Source organism: Myotis yumanensis, unplaced genomic scaffold, assembly GCF_028538775.1.
Source record: "Myotis yumanensis isolate MYYU_CA2020_CCGP unplaced genomic scaffold, mMyoYum1.0.hap1 SCAF_6, whole genome shotgun sequence".
Taxonomy (NCBI): domain Eukaryota; kingdom Metazoa; phylum Chordata; class Mammalia; order Chiroptera; family Vespertilionidae; genus Myotis; species Myotis yumanensis.
In genome coordinates, this window is record NW_027223757.1 from 93,319,093 (window position 1) to 93,338,760 (window position 19,668).

At 47.8% G+C, this 19,668-nt stretch overlaps 1 protein-coding gene across 2 annotated transcripts; it reads left to right on the forward strand.

The window, feature by feature from the left end:
- Positions 1–3,368: 3,368 nt before the first annotated feature.
- On the forward strand, positions 3,369–14,934 carry LOC139012604 (DLA class II histocompatibility antigen, DR-1 beta chain-like). 2 transcript variants are annotated; one of them, XM_070418753.1, is made up of 6 exons: positions 3,369–3,543; positions 8,690–8,959; positions 11,139–11,420; positions 12,082–12,192; positions 12,632–12,655; positions 14,755–14,934. In XM_070418753.1, the coding sequence occupies exons 1-6, from the start codon at positions 3,444–3,446 to the stop codon at positions 14,772–14,774; spliced, it is 807 nt and encodes a 268-aa protein (XP_070274854.1). In that variant the 5' UTR covers positions 3,369–3,443; the 3' UTR covers positions 14,775–14,934. The 2 variants fall into 2 exon arrangements, with proteins under 2 accessions (XP_070274854.1, XP_070274856.1); XM_070418755.1 differs by lacking the exon at positions 14,755–14,934 and adding an exon at positions 12,934–13,625.
- The last annotated feature ends 4,734 nt before the right edge of the window (positions 14,935–19,668 follow it).

The window sequence follows — 19,668 nt, forward strand, 5'->3', positions numbered from 1 at the left end:
GGGCTGTCCGTTCTTTGTAAAAATAAATTGGTGTGATTTGTAAATTATATGTCAAATTTGTATAAACACGTTTGATATGTTCTCTTTGACTACATCTCAGTGTATTCTGCATGTAGAATTGCTTTGTTGGCCATTCTTTTTCACCCAAATCTAATGTGGACCTTAGCTAGGCTTCCCCAAACTGTCACACATCACGATTAGGGACTTTTGAGTAAGTTATGATTGTCTGTTTGCTAAATTAAACGTGATATTCTCCTAGTTGCCTCTGTACAATTGCCCACAGCACTGAATTACCGCTGAGGTCTAGGGACAGAGTTTGTTCTCAAATCCAGGAACAGGAGTGATTTCTTCCCAACCTCGCCAAGGAATTCTGACTTTTCCACATTAACAGAAACATATTTTCCCAAAGTAAGTGAGATACACTTTCTGGTCTGATTTCAGGGGTCTAACTTTCACTAAACATGATGAAAAGCCTGAAATCCTGATGAGAGCAGTAGGTTGGGTTTAGGAATTGGGGGCACTGCTGTCTCTAAGAAGGGGAAGGTGTGTGCGGGAGCTCTGGGTGTGGTTACATAAGATAAATACACAGCTTGTCATTTCCAGAGAAGGGGACAATGGTGAGGCGGACTCTTGTCCAGGAACTGGAATTGCTCCACTGCAGCCGTCTCAGCTTATGGGAAATGCGGTCACTCACTGAAAGGAGTAGCTGTGGGCGGCACATCTGTGAGGGAGGGAGGGGAGCGCTTTCCCTGGAGGAACAGTCCCTTCAGAAGGTGAATGCGAGGTGGTGGGTGCAGTGGCTGAGCCTGTAGGTCTGAACACTTCGCTGGGCTCAACCTGGAGGGCACCTTTACTGCCTGTGTCCTTGCAAAGGTCCTTCAACCACCATCACTCTATTCTCTTCAACTGTAGGGACGAAGGGCACTTAGCTCACTGAGATGATGTGAGAATTAAACAAAAATCTGATGCAAAGAAGCCCCTGTATAGTCCTGAGGACAGAGTAAAATGCTCAATAAATTTTACTCACTTTTTATATAGAGATGTAATTGACATACGGCATTATATTAGTTTCAGGTGTACAGCATAAAGATTGGGTATTTGTGTAGATTGGAAATGACACCACAGTAAGTCTGGGTAACTTCTACACCACACATAGGTACTAACCTTTTCTAGTGATGGGAACATTTAAGACCGTGGTTCCCAATGTTGGCATATGCCTCACAGGCAGCAATTTGATTTTTAAGGGGGACAATTCGAGAATGAGTTATTGACAGTGAATGTTTTGCATTTCTTATGGTTCTAGGGGCCTCATGTACAATATATAAATATATATTGTGACATATGTATGCATTTCAGTTTTCCATTATATGTTTTGAAACTTTATTTCCTATTTCTTCATATCACTTCATATTATTATTTTTAACAATTTCTTAGTGATTTCTTCCTCAGTACTTCAACTGTCCTTTTGTTCTTTTATTTTTCTCTTTCATGGATGCAAGTTCTTTGGAAGCTTGTTTAGACCAACTTACTGGCCCTTTAGCTTCCTCCACATGAATAGGAGCTCACTTTTTGAATAATAGGAATCCTATGTCACAGGGAGCATCAGAATTTTAGAGATGCTTAGGTGGGGCATGGCCAAGAAAGGGTTGCGAGTCACTGCTTTAAGATCTATGCTCTTAGCTGTGCATTACATCCTGATGACTTGTTTATTTCTTACCTGGAAGTTTGTACCTTTTGACCATCTTCCTCCATTTCACCCCTTCAGTTGCAGTCCTTTCGCTGCAGCATGGTCAGTATCCTGTCACTAGACACATGCAGGCATGGGGAGGACTGTGCATCAGAACTGGGGCGTGAGAATTAACACGGAATTTCAATGGACAGCTGTCCTTTCAAGTCCACTGAGGACCTGAGAGGTACATGTCTGTTAGTATCACGCATACTGATTATCTAACTAAATGTTCCAAATCACATGATGACATCAAAGGATGTACTTCCTAGTTTCCCGTCAAGCTCCATTTCCTGAGCACTCTAGGAAAGCCTTCTTCTACCTTTTCCTAGGATAAAGCAAGAGCAGTTGACTAAATAAGAGGACATGCCCCCAAGAAAATGAGAAAAACATAATAGGACCAGGAGTAAAGAACCGAGTGCTTTTCACATGAAGTACTAGCTATTCTAACGCAGAGCTGCTTTGAGCCCTTTCTCAGTCTCCCAGTCCCTTGCACACTTTGGTTTGGACAGCTGGCCTGATCACACTGGTGGGTTAAGTGCTGTCCAAAGGCACTTTCCCTCCATCCCACACAGATCGCCTCCTCTGGCCCCTTTCTCCAGTGTGTTCCGGAGGGGCCCTGGGCTCAGTGACAGCACCAGGAGAGAAACCTGAAAAATGTTTCACTCGTGTTAAATTATTGAATAACTTTCATTTTCCTTCAGTGAGTGACATCCCCTCTGTAAAGAGTCACCGATTATACTCTCCAATCAGCAGTTACCAGCCTGTCAGATCATCAGTTCAAAGGGAAGCTGCTCCTAAAGGTGTCCACTGAATCACAGTCTTTCCCAGTATTGAAACACCTGAAAGATCACAGTGGCTTTAACTGTAAGAGGTTAAGTCATTTCCCCAAATCTGCTGCACTAAGTTGTGGTGCAACAGTGAAATAAGCCAGTCAGGGAAAGACAAGTATCACATGATCTCACTCATATGTGGAATCTGATGAACAAATTAAACTGATGAACAAAATCGATCCAGAGACATAGAAGCACGGAACAGACTATCAAACCTCAGAGGGAAGGCAGGGGAGGGTGGGTGGGAAGAGATCAACCAAAGAACTTGCATGCATGTATGCATAACCCATGGACACAGACAATAGAGTGCAAAGGCTTGGGGTGGGAGTGGGGGCGGGGGAAGGCTAGAAGAGGTCAATGGGGGAAAAGGGGACATATGCAATACTTTAAACAATAAATATTTTTTAAAAAGAAGAAAATGGAAGGCCTCCTAACTTGCAATCACCTCCCTCACCCTCAGCTCCCAGCACACACACTCATCCATTTGCAAAACAGCTCTGTCTGCAGTGAGAGAGACCAATGCTCCCAAAGGCTCCGACTTGTGTGCTCATCACCGACAGCACAGAGCTGCCTCACAATAGGGCCCAACACAGTGTTTCTGACACAACCAGACCAACCCTTCAAAGCACTAAATCAAAGCAATGCTTTTAATGCAGGACACTTTAAATTTCAGAAGAGGACCTTCCTACTGAATCTCTGACTAGCAACTGATGATGCTATTCATCGCTGATGCTGATTGGTTCTCAGTACTGAGATGACCCAATCCAGGAACAAAGAAATGAGTTCATCACTTGGTGTTTTGGGGGATGTGGGTGGAGAAGGGTCACAGTTCTCACTGAGTGAGACCCCCCTGCTCCCTGCGCCTGTCCTCTCTGAGCTCCAGCATGCTGTGTCTGCGGTTCCCCAGAGGCTCCTGGATGGCGGCTCTGATGGTGACGCTGATGGCACTGAGCCCTCCCCTGGCTCAGGCCAGGGACACTCCAGGTAAGTGCACCTTGGGAGTGAGCTGTTGTGGGGGGAGGAAGAAAGGGAATTAGCTTTGTCACCATGTCCAGGCCACGTCCATTAGAAAATGGTGGCATTTTCTTCAGTGGCTACCTACCTTTACCATATGAATCCTGATTATTTCCTCCACAAAAGGGGCTGGTGCTCGCCACTATGAGATGTGCAAGGGGCTCCATGTATCTCAGCCGTTTCTTCTCACCTCGCCTCCAGTAAACCTCCCCAGCCTTGTGTCCCCGTCCATGGGGGTCTTGAGAGGATTGAGAAATAATGATCTCAGACTGATTCCCACCCAGTGCTCCATTTATTGTATTGAGTTATCCCCAAGAGGAAAGTTTCTCTGACATTTTATGGGGAGTCAAAGGAATTAGTGGGTCTCTCTTTGAGGACCATGTGTTCTGTCCTCAGCAGAATCTGTGATGCTGGTGCCTCTCCCTACGATGTGAGATGTATCCAGGGGCCTCCCCACCATCTCCTTTCCTTTCTCCATGAACCCCTTAAGAAAGAAAAAATTCAGAGCAATAATTGCTCTGATAAAAAATACCCCAGGGTTACAGGACAGAGAGCATGGATTCACCTGAAGTCACTTCAAGCGGTTGGGGAGCTCTCCTTGAGGAAGTGACATTTGAGACACATGAGACCTGGATGATGAGAGAAGCCACCGTGAGAAGATCTAGGGGACAAGTGTCCCAGGGAGAGGCCACAGTGTGGGAACGTTATTGCCGTGTTGAAGGGGCAGGAGGAAGGCTACATGGGGAGTGACATTGACATAGGACGATGCTGGGGGAGACTGGAGACAAATCATATTGGGCCCTGACGGGCAGGTAAGAAGTTTGACTTTTATCTGTAGAGAAATGTGAACTGCTGAGTGTTACAGGAGAGTCCATGTATGTTCATTAAAAACAATAATCCCAGCTACCAGGGGGGATTTGATTGCAGGGTTCACAAGAGGAGTCGGGGGCCCTTGAAGAGCATGGAAGAGCACCCAGGTGACTTGCTTGGGCTTCAGTTAGTGTGTGCTGCAAAGGCAGCAGGAAAGGGGAAGTGAGCAGATCTGGGTAGATATTTCCATGACTCATTCTGGATGAAATGGGGGAGGAGTCACAATCCCTAAGGATTTTATCTTGAATTCGACGTTGGGTGCATGAAATTCCTGCATAGGTCGGTCCCTATACCTGGGTCGAGATAAGGATCTATCAATGTTGTCTCACCCAGTCCCAATTGGGGCAGGCTGGCCAGCACCTGCCAGCTGCCTGACGGGGCCTGCTGGACTCGGGGAGAAATGCAGGGAGGGACTGAGGGATGTTGGCTGGCCTTGGGATGTTGGCTGTGGGCGTGCACTGACCACCAGGAGGCAGCTCCTGCATTGAGCGTCTGCCCACTGGTGGTCAGTGTGCATCATAGTGACTGGTCGATCAGTCATTACGGTTGTTCCAGTTGTTCAATCGTATTGGTCGCTTAGGCTTTTACATATATACATAATCGGATTAAACTTGGTGGAGCTGTGTATTGAGAAAGGAAAGATTGTGTAAGAAGTAATGTGAAGGTGGTGGTTAGGAATAAAGGTTTTCTGTAAGTTTGAAATACTTTTTGACATTTGTGTGGAACTGTCAAGAGGTCAGTTGAATACAGGAGCCTGGAGGTCAGGGCCAGCCAGGGAAGGAGTTGTTTGTGTTTGTGTCATTGACACAAATGGTCAAATTCCAAGCAAGTGGAGGAGGAGGAGGAGGAGGAGGAGGAGGAGGAGGAAGAGGAGGAGGAGGAGGAGGAGAGAGAACAAGAAGATGTCAGGGTCAGGCCAGAGGACCAAGGGCCAATGAGATGGCAGAGAAGACTGAGAAGGGGTGCAGTGTTTTGAGGAAAACCAAGAGAAACCATGGCAGTGAGGGGAAGTAGATTTTTCTAGAAGGAGGTAGTGGCCAGGTGTGGTGAGAACTGCTAGGAAGCAGGGAAGTGAGAACATGCAGAGAAGTGGCCACTGGAATTGGTGGGCGTGATGTTCGCTGTCAGTTCAATGTCTGAGAAGGAATTTGATTAGAATGTTTGAAGGGAGAGCCGGAGCTGAAGACGTGAGGGATGATTACAAGTGACTCTGAGCTGGGACCTCCAAGACACTGTGCTCTGGGCTCAGGGAGTCAGCTGGACCTAAAGCATAAGAACAAAGGAGCCTGATGAGAAGCTGGGGAACTCGAGAACCAGAGATGCTCAGTCATCAGCAAGGAGCCACAGGAGTGACCTTGAAGGCAGAGGTGACTGGTTATGAAAGCCACCAATTCCACAGCCACCGTTTATTAGTGGCCAGAGGAGACAGTCACCACCTGGGGGTGAGAGTGGAGTCATCGACAAGACAAATCTGGTCCCTGCGGCATGGAGCAGCGTCACATGGGCAGTTACTGTGCACCAGGCCTGCATTTGAGTGTGTGACTCTCATAACCATCCTGTCTCACCTGCAGCAATTACAGATGTAATCACCCTGGAATCTGATTCAGAGAATTTAAGCAACTTACCCAGAGTCACACGGTTAGTTGTAGAGCCGGGTGACATAGTCTAGGTCTCAGTATCTAGGCATTCCCTCAGCATAGTCCTTTCATATGAGGTGCATGTATATATATCCTGTTATTATACAGAGACCAATTTTTCTGTCCTTGTGTTCAAAATGATATTTAGTGATAAAATTAATTAAAGACACCTGTCAAATGGTGATAGAGACATTATTTGATCTAGGAAGTTAAGGAATAGAAAGATTTTGTGAGCTTGCATTGCTAGGAGTTATAAAAATTAAAATAGCAAGGTATTTATTGAGTACTTATATGATCAGCACCAGAAAGAATCACTATTTAATTCAACACTTAAGAATATCCTGTGATGCCCTAGCTGATTTGGCACAGTGGAGAGAGCATTGGCCTGTGGACTGAAGGGTTCCAGGTTTGATTCCAGTCGAGGGCACATGCCTGGGTTGTGGGCTCGATCCCCAGTAGGGGTCGTGCAGGAGGCAACCAATCAATTATTCTCTCTCACCATTGATATTTCTATCTCTCTCTCCATCTCCCTTCCTCTCTAAAATCAATAAAAAAAAAAGAATATCCTGTGAGAACTACAGTATCATTAAATCTATTTTAGAGATAAAGAATAAGACCCATGGGTGTGACAATCTGACCCAGTGGGAGAGCTCATGTTCTAATTTAGGTTCCTCATTCTAGAGCCTAGGCTTCCACCCCCACTGTGAACAGGGGCTTGGCTGGATCTGATTTGCTGCTGAGATTTCTGATGTTCCCATGTGCCAGCGTGTGTCTGAGGGTTGGAGGCAGCAGGCGAAAGGGCTGCTAGTTTTGATACACAGGAGGAATTTACATCCATTTTGCATTTACAACTTGAAAAGTTCCATTTGGGTTCATACTATGTGCAGAATGTCATGGGCATGTGAGGAACACAGAAGTTTAAGTGCCCTCCTCCCTCTCAGATTCCATCAGTGGGTGGGCTTGTGTTGCAAAGGAAATACAGGATGCCCTGGGACCAGATTCCTAAAGAATACAAATTTCATACAGACCAAGCCTTTCCACAGATATAATATTGTCTAAATTTTTATTGTCATTCCAAGCTGCTGCATCAACAGTGGATTTTTCACCCCAGATTTTTCAGATGGTTCACCACCCTCCCCCTTCCTATCCCTAGGGCATCTGCAATATTTAAAGCCATGTTTGGCTGTCACAATGAGGTGTGTGTCGGGGCGGGGGGGGGGTATCTTCTGACAACTGGTGGGGATGCTGTGTGCAGCCCAGTGTGTACAGACCACCCACCCCCACCTCACAGAATCATCTGGTCAAACGTCAATAGTGCTGAGGGTGAGAACACTGCTGGACACCGGCTGTTTCTGAAAATTCTAGACTCACACTTTATACACACGTACCTTCCAATGCAGCTCTTCACGGTTAATTTTAGCTCATTTTATTACAAAAACAAAAAACAAACAAATGGCCCTAACCGGTTTGGCTCAGTGGATAGAGCATCGGCCTGTGGACTGAAAGGTCCCAGGTTCGATTCTGTATCTTGGTTGCGGCACATCCCCAGTAGGAGGTGTGCAAGAGGCAGCTGATCGATGTTTCTCTCTCATTGATGTTTCTAACTCTCTATCCTTCTCCTATCCTCTCTGTAAAAAATCAATAAAATATATTTAAGAAACAAACAAACAAAAAACAACAACAAATGGTCAAATGCCATACAGTCTACTCTTGCTTTCCAGGGTGATTCAAAACCCACTGGCGCCCTCCAGCCCTTTAAACAAACACCAACCAGACAGTTTCACAAAGTCACCACTTTCTTCTTAAATCTGTTCAATCACTTGAAGTTTAAAACCTTCCTTTTATTTTGCCTCATGCGATGTTAAGGGTGTAACCTCTGAACCTCCTCAGTGCTCTCCCTTACATGTAGCAGAAGCCCCCCTAACTCACCCCCAGGCTCCTGTTCCCTCCCCCACACTGTCTGGGCTCAGAGCCTGTTCTCTGGTTTCCCAGGAGGCACATGGGTTCTCTCAGGCTTTGCAGGTGGCATTGCCTTCACCTGAGATGTGCCCCCTCCCCCACATACAGCGACCTTTCCCCACATCCTGTCACTCAGAGGCCCTGGCCCAGCCCCTGATGGAACTTGGACCCTGTGGTCCCTGTTCCAGGCCCCCTGTCCTGCCAGCTCCCTCCTGTGTGGATGCGCCTGTGGTTGGGTGTGATGGGCGCTTTGGTGAATTCTAAGCTGCAGAGCGAGGGCGATGCCAGGTTTCCTGCCTGGGTCCCGGGCAGCTGGGGCCTGGCACGAGGTCCCCTCCCAGGGGGTGACAGGAGGAGGTGGGTGTGGGGAAGGGAGAGGCTGGGGGTGAGGGGGGTGAAGGCTGTGATGGCACAAGTCCTCGCCCAGCCTGGAGCCCAGAGCCCGGAGCCCCCCGGGGCAGCGCAGTGGGTGCCCAGAGGCTGAGGGTCCCAGGGGTCTCCCTGCCCTGCGGCCTCCCAGCCCCAGAGGAGGGGCCGGGGCGCTGGCAGTGGGGGTGCCAGGTCCTGTGTCCCCACCGCCTGGGCGCCCTGCACTTGGCGGGGTCGCCTTCATCTCTCACCGGAGTGATGCCTCATTCCTGTCCCCGCAGCGCATTTCCTGCGTCAGATTAAGTTCGAGTGTCATTTCTCCAACTGGAAGGAGCGGGTGCGGTTCCTGGAGAGATTGATCTACAACGGGCAGGAGGATGTGCACTTCGACAGCGACGTGGGGGAGTACCGTGCGGTGACGGAGCTGGGGCAGCTGAGTGCTGAGCACTTGAACAGACAGAAGGACTTCATGGAGCGGAAACGGGCAGAGGTGGACACCGTGTGCAGACACAACTACAAGTTGTCTGAGGGATTCCTGGTGCCTCGGCGTAGTGAGCACAGGGTAGGGGGGAGAGTGGTGGCGTGGGGATGGAGGGGTGGTGCGTACACAGGGCTGTGAGGAGCACCCCTGAGGGGCCTGAGGGCGGCTGTGGGGACCCTGTGGTCCTGTCCTGTGTAAGGGCATTTCTGGGGTGCCCAGTCCTGTCCAGTGGGGGGAGGGTTTGGGGAGCAGCGGGGAGGAAGGGAGGAGGAAGTGGGAGGAGGGAGTCGGTCTGTCTTGCCAAACTCCCCCTGACCCTGAGCCCTGGAATAGGGGTGCTGGGTGCACAAGCCTTTCCCTGGGCTGAGGGTCAGGCTGGGTGTGGGGGGCGGGGCCTCCAGGCACCTCTGGCCTCTCTGAGCTCCTTTCAGGTCTCAGTGTCTTGTTCCCCCCTCAGTGCCCTGTGTTTACAGAGGGGGTGACGGTGAGCCAGGGTCTAATTGTAATTGTGTTACTTAACACACTGATGTCACATCCACACAGGCTGACAGCATTTAAGTCATTACATGTTAACTGTTTAGAGTTCTGACAATTTACCTCACACCCTATTTTGTTAAATATTTTTTCAATGTTGCCAAATACTCACGTGGAAATTTGTTTTTTATTTTTAATTTATCCTCCTTTGATTTCTAAGGTTCTTGAACAGTTTTCACGTACGTGTTGGCTAATGGCTGTTCCTGCTCTAGGAATGGCCTATTGTCCGTCATCCCTGGGGTCCTGGCCTTTTCGAAGTGATTTTCCAGGTTCTCTGGGCAGCAGGACGGACACTTTACTAACATGGATTCAGCATTTTCTCCAGCTCCTAGTTTGTGTTTTGATTCTGTTTTATCACTTTTTGTGTTAAGAATTTAAACATCTATAAGGTAGTGAAATGTATTGTAAAGTTGCTAGCAATGATTTACCATCAATCTTAAATCTACCCTTTTGGCCCAACGTTCTTCCTCCTCCTCCAAATCTGTATTTATTAAGCCTGGTCTCAGGCAGGAAGCACACATGTTAATGCCTCAGAGACCCTGCCCTGAGCTCAAATGTCAGCTTAAAAAGAGACAATTATAAAATGACAGGAATCCCAATAACAGACCAGCTTCTGTTGAGAAGGAGTGGGTTGCTCAGTGAGTGTCACTGTAAGTGTTATAATGATGCTGCCTTTCTCCTCCCTCTCCCTCAGGACTCAGCCCCTGGAGCTAGGGAATCACCATCCTTCCTGCTTCCAGGGGAACCATCTCTGTGTTCTCAGGTGTGATTGCATTCCCAGGACTTCACACCCTGAGTCCCATCTTCCCCAAGCTGTTCCCCAGTTTCCTTCTTTGCTTTCATTATATTTTCTCTCCTTCCTATATAATACAAGGCTAATATGCAAATCAACTGAACAGCAGAACGACTGGTCCCTATGACGTTCACTGACCACCAGGGGGCAGACGCTCAATGCCGGAGTTGCCTGGTGTACAGTTTGCCAGAAGCTGGGCTTATGGCTGCCAAATGTAACAGCAGTGGCAGGAGCCTTTTCTGCATCCACCCCAGCACTAAGGATGTCCAACTGATAGCTTAGCCTTGCTCCCCAGGGGGGAGCAGGATTAAGCCATCAGTCGGATATCCCCTGTGGGATCCCAGACTGTGAGAGGGTGCAGGTGGGGCTGAGGGACCCCCCTGAGTGCACAAATTTTGTGCACCGTGCCTCTAGTATATAATAAATAGCTGACATATAGTAATGGCTACATTCTAGCCACTGTTTTACATATTTTAGACCCATTGATCCTTGTATGTCCTTAAGCGGTGAGTTAGTATTACCACCCCCATTATAGGTGAGGAGCTGAGCAGAGTGGATCTCCCAGGATCACCCAGTAAGAGGCACAGCCTGGATGTGACCCAGGCATCCCTGCTCCAGAAATCACACTGGAACTCACACACTCTGTGCCTCGCAAAGATTTGCAAACACTTCAATTCAACAATGAGTAACTGTTTCAAGATAAGAAAAATCCCCCAAATTTCCTCAACGTCTCTCAAATCCAGTAGCCCAGGATATAGGCATAGATTCAATGCCTATGGCTACTATCTCCTAAGGGGCCACAAGGCAGGTTTGAGAGGGGCCTGGCTGGACCTGGAGCCTGGGACTGGAAACAAGGCCGAAAGGGAACCACCAAGGGGCCTGCCTGTCTTGCTCACGTCTCCCTCCGCCTTCTCTGTCCCAGCTGAGCCCACAGTGACCGTGTATCCTGCAAAGACCCAGCGCCTGCAGCACCACAACCTCCTGGTCTGCTCCGTGAACGGCTTCTATCCGGGCCACATTGAGGTCCGCTGGCTGCGCAACGGCCAGGACGAGGAGGCCGGGGTGGTGTCCACGGGCCTGATCCGCAACGGGGACTGGACCTTCCAGACCCTGGTGATGCTGGAGACAGTTCCCCGGAGCGGGGAGGTCTACACCTGCCAAGTGCGGCACCACAGCAGGACCAGCCCTGTCACCGTGGAATGGAGTGAGATGCCTTCTGACCTCACATGCCTCCCCCCTCAGGGGCCTTTGCTTGTCCCTGAGGGTCAGGGTCCCCTCTGCCCACACTCATTTTTCTTTGCTCCTGTCTCTCCTTCTGCACAGGCCACAGGGTAGCCCTGTGATCGCTTCTGTGAACACCCATAGCCCTGAGAGGCCGCCCTGCCTGCCCTGCTCTGAATTCCCCACACTCTCTCCGTCTTGGTGCCCCTTGGCTCTGGGCCCCATCCTCTGTCGGCTGGGCGGGTGCTGCTGCCTGCGCTGAGCTGCCCACTGTGATCTGGGAAGAGGTGCGTCCTTTACAGCGTGGGGACTTTCCTGCCACAGGAGAGCCCTGTCTGCTCTGCCCTCTGTGGCTCTGTCACCCGGGCCAAGTCCTGGAGGTCACCAGCCCCGGGCTCCGCAGCCTCAGAGGCTAAAGCGGTGGCCTTGGGTCGGGAGTGAGGGGACCTGAGGCCAGTAACTGGGCCTTGTACCTGCTCAGTGTGACCTCAGGCTCTTTCCCAGAAATGGCTATTGTTCTGCTTCTTCTAGGGCAACAGCTCCTCATACCCACCCACCCCCTATCCCTAAGCTCTCAATCCCAGGGTCTCCATTAGAGAAGGTGGTTTGGGTCAAAACCCACTGAAACCAGCTTCTTTTCTCAGGGGCCCAGTCTGGATCCGCACAGAGCAAGGTGCTGAGTGGAGCCGGGGGCTTCGTGCTGGGGCTGCTCTTCCTCGGGGCGGGGCTGCTCATCTACTTCAGGGCTCAGAAAGGTGAGGAGCCTGCTGGCAGCCGAGGCCCCGAGACGGTGGGGAGAACTGGGGCTTTGCTGGGTGAGCTCTGGGTATGGCAACGCCGTAGAAGCCTCTCTTTCCCTGTCGGTCTCACGTTCCCTGGAAATGCAGAAATAACCAGCTCCCGGTTACTTAGGGTGGAGACATGAGGAGTCATGGCTGTGTAGAGAGGGGTTAACTCGCACGGGTTTTGGGTGCAGATTGTGGGGTACATGGAGGAACAGGCCCTGCTGTCACTAATGAAACTGGGATGTGACAGCTTTGGAGCCACTGCTCTCAGCTTCTGCTCTGGTCTCTGCTCTGGTGTCAGCGGGTCGGGGTGCTGCTGGAGAAGCTCAGGTGGCCTGGGCGGGGACCCAGTGTTTGGGGACACACTTACCTTCATATCTTTTAAGTAGCATCTTCCTTCTCTTCCCAGGACACTCTGGACTTCAGCCCACAGGTAACACTCTCTAATCCTCTCTTGGGGACGCATTCGGTTTCCCTAGAACAGAAGGTGCAGGGGACGAGCCAGGGGACAGATAGCGGGGAGCCTGGGTGTGGCCCTGGCAGCTGCTTACACTGCAGGGCCTCCTCCCGCCTGGTGAGAGGCAGCTCTAAAGCAGCTTTGGCTCCTGTGGCCTCAGAGCTTTTATTCTCACTTGGGAGCCACAGCAGGAGGCCTGGGAGGCAGCGCCCCTGCTGGCTGGGCCTGGGAACAGCACTGTCCTCTGTCTGCAGGACTCCTAAGCTGAAGTAATCATGGTGACATGGGCAGGAAAGAACCTTCTGTCCAGCCCCTTCGCAGCCTGAAGAGGTTTCCTGCTGGGCTCTCACTCCACAAGGAGAGCCGCCTGGGGCTCCGGCTGAATTCTGACTCCTGACCCCTCAGCAGCTCCTCCTGGCTGGTTCCTCCCCACCCTGCACCTGGAGGCCCCAGTGCTGACTGCAGAACCTGAGCTCCATCCCTCCCTGTCCCTGTGTGTTCAACCCTCGCTGTCTGCTGTGCACCTTAGCTCACATCTGTCCACATTTCTTCATAAAATGTTCCTCAAATATGGAGTGAAATCATCTGCCTCACAGGCTTCAAGGGCAGGAAGTAGAACGAAATAAAAAAGAGAGGATCTCATCACAACACAACAATAATTTTCACTTATTACCTGAATCTGGTCATGTGGGCATCTGGAAGGTTTCCTTGTTAAAGTCCTGTTTTTTCATGAGTTTTCCCTCCTGTAATCGGCCTCGTTTCTGAACCAGGAGAGAGCCTGGAATGGACGCATTCACGGTGGTTTCCTATGTCAGTGTTTCTCAAAGACAAGCACACAGGTTCCCTTTCCCCTGGGATACAGAAGGGGACAGCAAGTATAAGAAACACAGGCAAGCCCAGCTTGTGTGGCTCAGTGGTTGAATGTCAACATATGAACCAGGAGGTCACTGTTCAATTTCAGGTCAGGGCACATGCCTGGGTTTCAGGCTCCATCCCCAAGTGGGAGGCGTGGAGAAGGCATACAATCAATGATTCTCTCGCATCATTAATGTGTCTATCTCTCTCTCTCCCACTCCCTTTCTCTTTGAAATCAATAATAAAAAAATATATTTCTTTTTAAAAGAGAAAAGAAAAGCAGGCCACTTGTAAGGATCTGATGTCTTCACTGTTTCTATAATCATGTGCTTTTCGCTCTTTTTTTCTAATTTTTTAGAATTAGGTACCTACACCAGGTACCTCTTGAAGTCCCCTGTTATTAGACTCCCTAGTGGCCTGGTGCACAAAGTTTGTGCACTTTAAAAGGGGATTAATTATAGGAAATATTTTAATATTGCTAATTGCCATTTCTCTAGAATAGAAGTGTCAGAGATGAAAGAAAATTAGTAAAATGTATATGAAAATCTCCTGTTGGAGTCTGCAGCACACTGCAGGACTCAGAGTCAAGCCCCAGTCCATCCACAGTGCTTCAAAATTGCATGAGATCCAGAACCAGCTGAACCCACCCTTGTCAAGCCCCGCCGTGCAGAGGGCGCATCCTCAGGTCGCCTGGCCCGGCACCAGGGCGGTGGCATGGGCTGAGTTCCCCCAGTCCAGCACTGGGGCTCGAGGTGCACCTTGAGGTCCCCTGTCAAACCCCGCTGGGTGGTGAGGCATGGCCTGAGGTCCTCCGTCCCAGCGCTGGGGTGGGGGTTGTGACCTGAGGTCCCCCTGCCCAGGCAGGGGGGGTGCCTTGAGGTCCACTGGCCTGGGCATAGGTGTGCAGCCTGAGGTCCCTCGACCCATGCCAGGGCAGGGGCACACATTGAGGTCCCCCAGCCTGGTACCGGGGTGTGGCCTGAGGTCCCCTGGCCCAGCTCCGGGGCAGGGGGAATGGCCTGAGGTCCCCTGTCAAGCCCCACAAGGTGGGGGGCAATGTTTCAGGTCCCTGCTGATTGCTTGTTAAGGCTCATTGCAGGACCTCGGCCTCCACTGTGGGCCCAGCTATCTTGACCATTGTGGCGTGATGGTCAGTTTGCATAGTCCCACTTTATTAGATGAGATGGTGGCTTCCACACTTCAGTCTTTTTGTGACTCAGATAAATGCCTGCTGTGCTGACTCTGCCTTGAGATGCACCTTCCCCATGAGCAGGTCCCAGAGGCCATCAGGACAGAGCTGCAACTCTAGTGGGAAAGGTGCGCTTCTGAGGCCTCCAGCTTGTGTGGCAAACTCACTGTCTGTCACAGGAAACCCTGTGTGGACCGTATCTGAGCATCAAACAGGGCCCCTGCTGGGCACCCAGGGGAGTGTGTGGCTCCCTGATATGCCACCAGCATGCAATCCTCTGCCCTGGAGGGAACATGAGAGACTCCTGTGGGGTGGTCTCCCAATGTGTGTGAGCAAGAAGCAGCAGAGTTTTATGCAGCGTCTTGTTTAATAAGACAGAGGAGGAGAAAAGACATATAGATAAACCTGCTCATTTCATCTGCCTATTTATTTTCTACCTACCAGTCATCTATCTACAGAAACAAGGGATAGATTTTTTAAGTGGTTGTCTACAGGGCAAAATGAGGGAATAGGTTGAAGGAATCTGTACTTTTCTGAATACATATCTTTTTCTTTTTTTTTTTAAATATTTTATTGATTTTTTACAGAGAGGAAGGGAGAGAGATAGAGAGTTAGAAACATCAATGAGAGAGAAACATCGATCAGCTGCCTCCTGCACATCTCTTACTGGGGATGTGCCCGCAACCCAGGTACATGCCCTTGACCGGAATCGAACCTGGGACCTTTCAGTCCGCAGGCCGATGCTCTATCCACTGAGCCAAACCGGTTTCGGCCTGAATACATATCTTATTTAACAGTTTTAACTTGAGGAACATTCAAATATTTTATGTAATAATTTAAATCAAAAGTTTTAGAAGGCAATACATAAAACAAACAAAAAAAACTATAGCAATAGAAACAAACTGACAAGAAGTAGATGATGGGAAACAGCTAAAAAATAATCATTGAAGGGTTTCCAGTCCAAGACGACAGTGAAGGAAAGCCCTGAGCTCACCTCCTCCCATTTCACATTAATTTTCCACCTGAAGACAGAGCAACTCCCCCTCGAGAGGAAAGGAGGGCTGACTGAACAACTTCTGCTCAACCAATAAGAGAGAAATCCCATAAGCACAGCAGGGAGAGACAGAGACATGGCACCATGGACACCCCACCCCAGCTCTGACCTGCAGTGGGCAGGGATCCCTGAGGGTGTATGTGCAGATGCGCCCACTCTGGGTAAAGTGAAAAACAGTGGGTGAAAGGGCACCTAAACTATAAGGAGGGAAACTGATTTACTAACCGAGAACATCTGCCAAGTGGGAGGGGAACTGCAGGAACCTCCTGGTGTCAGGGGCACCGGGAAGAACCAGTCATTCATTGACAGTCTCCCTCCCCCTTGATCTCATGGGCAGGACATTATTCAAGTGCTTTAGTCAGCCAGCCTTGGTCACCAGAGTGCACACGAGGCTCAGGCCCCAGCCCCACACCAGCTCTGTGCCTTGCCCTCAGGACTTCCACTCCCACTCCAGCTCCAGCACAGGGCCCTTACCCATGGCCCACTCCCACTGCAGCTCTGGCTCACCTGCTAAAGACACCTGGCTCACACAGTCTACAGAGGAGAGGCTCCTAAACAAGTCTCTCCTTCAAGACTGGGAGAGGTTGCTGTTTCACCTAATTCATAGAAACAAATACAAAGAGAGAGAGAGACAGCCACAATGAGGAGACAGAGAAATGTACTCCAATAAGGGATAAGGAAACATAAATAAATAAATAAATAAATAAATAAATAAATAAATAAATAATAACTAAATAAATTAGACATAAGCAATTCACCAGATAAAGAGTTAAGAGTAAACACTGATTATAAGTATGCTAAATGATGGAATACTATGCTGCAGTAAAAAATAATGAGTTCTTACCATTTGCAACAGCATGGATGGAACTGGATTTCATTATGCTAAGTGAAATAAGCCAGTCAGAGAAAGATAAATATCACATGATCTCACTCATTTAAGAATATAATGAACATCAACTGATGAACAAAAACAGATCCAGAGACAGAGAAACATCGATCAGATCGTCAAACCTTAGAGGGTAGGTAGGGGAGGCTGGGGGTAAGGGGGAGAGATCAACCAAAGGATGTGTATGCAAGCATATATGCCTAAGCAATGGACACAGACAACAGCGTGGTGAGGACATAAGTGGGGGGTTGGGGAGTAATGGGGGGATAAGGACACATATGTAATACCTTAATCAATAAAGAAATTTTTAAAAAGTAAGTATGCTCAATCAACTAGGGAGAGGAATACATGAACTCAGTGAGAACTTCAACAAAGACATACAATAATATTTAAAACAACCAATCAGAACTGAGGAATACGATAATTGAAATGAAAACGAAAATACTCTGGAGGGAATCAAAAGCAGATTAGTTGAGGCTGGAGAATGAGTCAGCAAGCTGAAAGACAAGGTAGTGAAAGTCAATCAGAACAGCAAAAAGAAAAATATGTTTTTAAAATGAGGACAGTTTAAGGGACCAATGGGGCAACATCAAGTGTGCCAACATTTGAATCGTAGGGGTCCCAGAAGGAGAAGACAGAGAAAGGGATGTAAAACATACTTAAAGGGATAATGACTAAAAACTTTCCCAACCTGGTGAGGAAAACAGACATCCAAATCCAGAAAGCACAGAGAGTTTTAAACAAAATGAACCCAAAGAGACCCATATCAAGACAGGTCATATTTAAAATGCCAAAAGTTAAATAATTTTAATGGCAGCAAGAGAAAACACAGCTAGTTATGTACACGGGATCCTTCATAAGACCATCAGCTGATTTTTCAGCAGATACGGTAATGGCACAAAATATTCAAAGTGATGAAAGGCAGAAACCTACAACCTAGAATACTCTATGCAGAAAAGTTAACATTCAGAATTAAAGTAGTGATAAAGAGTTTCCCAGACGAGCCCTAACTGGTTTGGCTCAGTGGCTAGAGCATCAGCCTGTGGACTGAAGGGTCCCAGGTTCAATTCCAGTCAAAGGCATGTACCTTGGTTGCGGGCACATCCCCAGTAGTGGGTGTGCAGGAGGCAGCTGATCAATGTTTCTCTCTCATCGATGTTTCTAACTCTCTATCCTTCTCCCTTCCTCTCTGTAAAAAAATCAACAAAATATATTTTGAGCCTGGTGGTCAAATCCCTCTAGTATTAACTACAACAATCTGGGCTTAACTAGAACAAGACTGTGCACAAAGACCACAAGAGGGTGCACCAAGAAGGCATAAAAAATGCGGAGACGAAAAAACATAACAGAAATGGAGGATATGGAGCTAAAAATCGCAATTTTGAGGGTTTGCAAAAAACTCGAGGAGAGCCTCACGAAAACTAATGAGACCCTCGATGCTACGATAAAGAAACTAGAAATTAAGCATACACGGACTGAAATAAAGAATATTATACCCAATAGCAGACCAGAGGAGTGCAAGAATCAAGTCAAAGATTTGAAATACGAAGAAGAAAAAAACACCCAACCAGAAAAGCAAAATGAAAAAAGAATCCGAAAATACGAAGATAGTGTAAGGAGCCTCTGGGACAGCTTCAAGCGCACTAATATCAGAATAATAGGGGTGCCAGAAGATGAGAGACAGCAAGATACTGAAAACCTATTTCAAGAAATAATGGCAGAAAACTTCCCCCACCTGGTGAAAGAAATGGACTTACAGGTCCAAGAAGCGAAGAGAACCCCAAACAAAAGGAATCCAAAGAGGACCACACCAAGACACATCATAATTAAAATGCCAAGGGCAAAAGACAAAGAGAGAATCTTAAAAGCAGCAAGAGAAAGAGACTCAATTACCTACAAGGGAATACCCATACGACTGTCAGCTGATTTCTCAACAGACACTTTGCAGGCCAGAAGGGAATGGCAAGAAATATTCAAAGTACTGAATACCAAGAACCTACAACCAAGATTACTTTATCCAGCAAAGCTATCATTCAGAATTGAAGGTCAGATAAAGAGCTTCACAGATAAGGAAAAGCTAAAGGACTTCATCACCACTAAACCAGTATTATACGAAATGCTGAAAGGTTTCCTTTAAGAAGAGGAAGAAGAAAAAGGTAAAGATACAAATTGTGAACAACAAACATGCATCTATCAACAAGTGAATCTAAGAATCAAGTGAATAAATAATCTGATGTACAGAATGAACTGGTGATTACAATGAATCAGGGACATAGAAGGGGAATGGACTGACTATTCTTGGTGGGGGGGGGGGGGAATGGGAGATGCGGGAAGAGACTGGACAAAAATCGTACACCTATGGATGAGGACAGTGGGTGGGGAGTGAGGGCGGAGGGTGGGGCGGGAACTGGGAGAAGGGGAGTTATGGGAAAAAAAGAGGAACAAATGTAATCAGAACAATAAAGATTTAATTTAAAAAAAAACACAAAATATATTTTCAAAAAATCAACAAAATATATTTTAAAAAATTAAATATTTTAAATAAAATAAATATATTTTAAAAAAATAAGTGGTGGCATTCCACACAACCCCGTGGTGGTCAGCTCATGTCATATCAAGTGATCCAACTCCTGGTGGGTCAAACTCCCAAGGGGATAGTTTGCATATTAGGCTTTTATATAGAGAGAGACTATGAACATTTATATGCCAATAAACATGTTAACATGCCATTGTTAACATGTTAAGTGTATTTCCTTCCTAAAAAACAAACAAACAACAAAAAAGAGTTTCCCAGAGGAGCAAATGCTGAAAGAGTTCATCACCACTAAACAAACATTAAAAGAAAAGTTAAGGAACCTTCTTTAAAGGGAAAATACAGAAACTAAAAATAAGAAAATATTGGAAAGAAAAATTTTTCACTGATATAGGCAAACAACTGTAAGTTTAGTACATAAACCAATTATAAAGCTAGAAGAAAGATTAAAATACAAAAGTAGCTAAAGCAT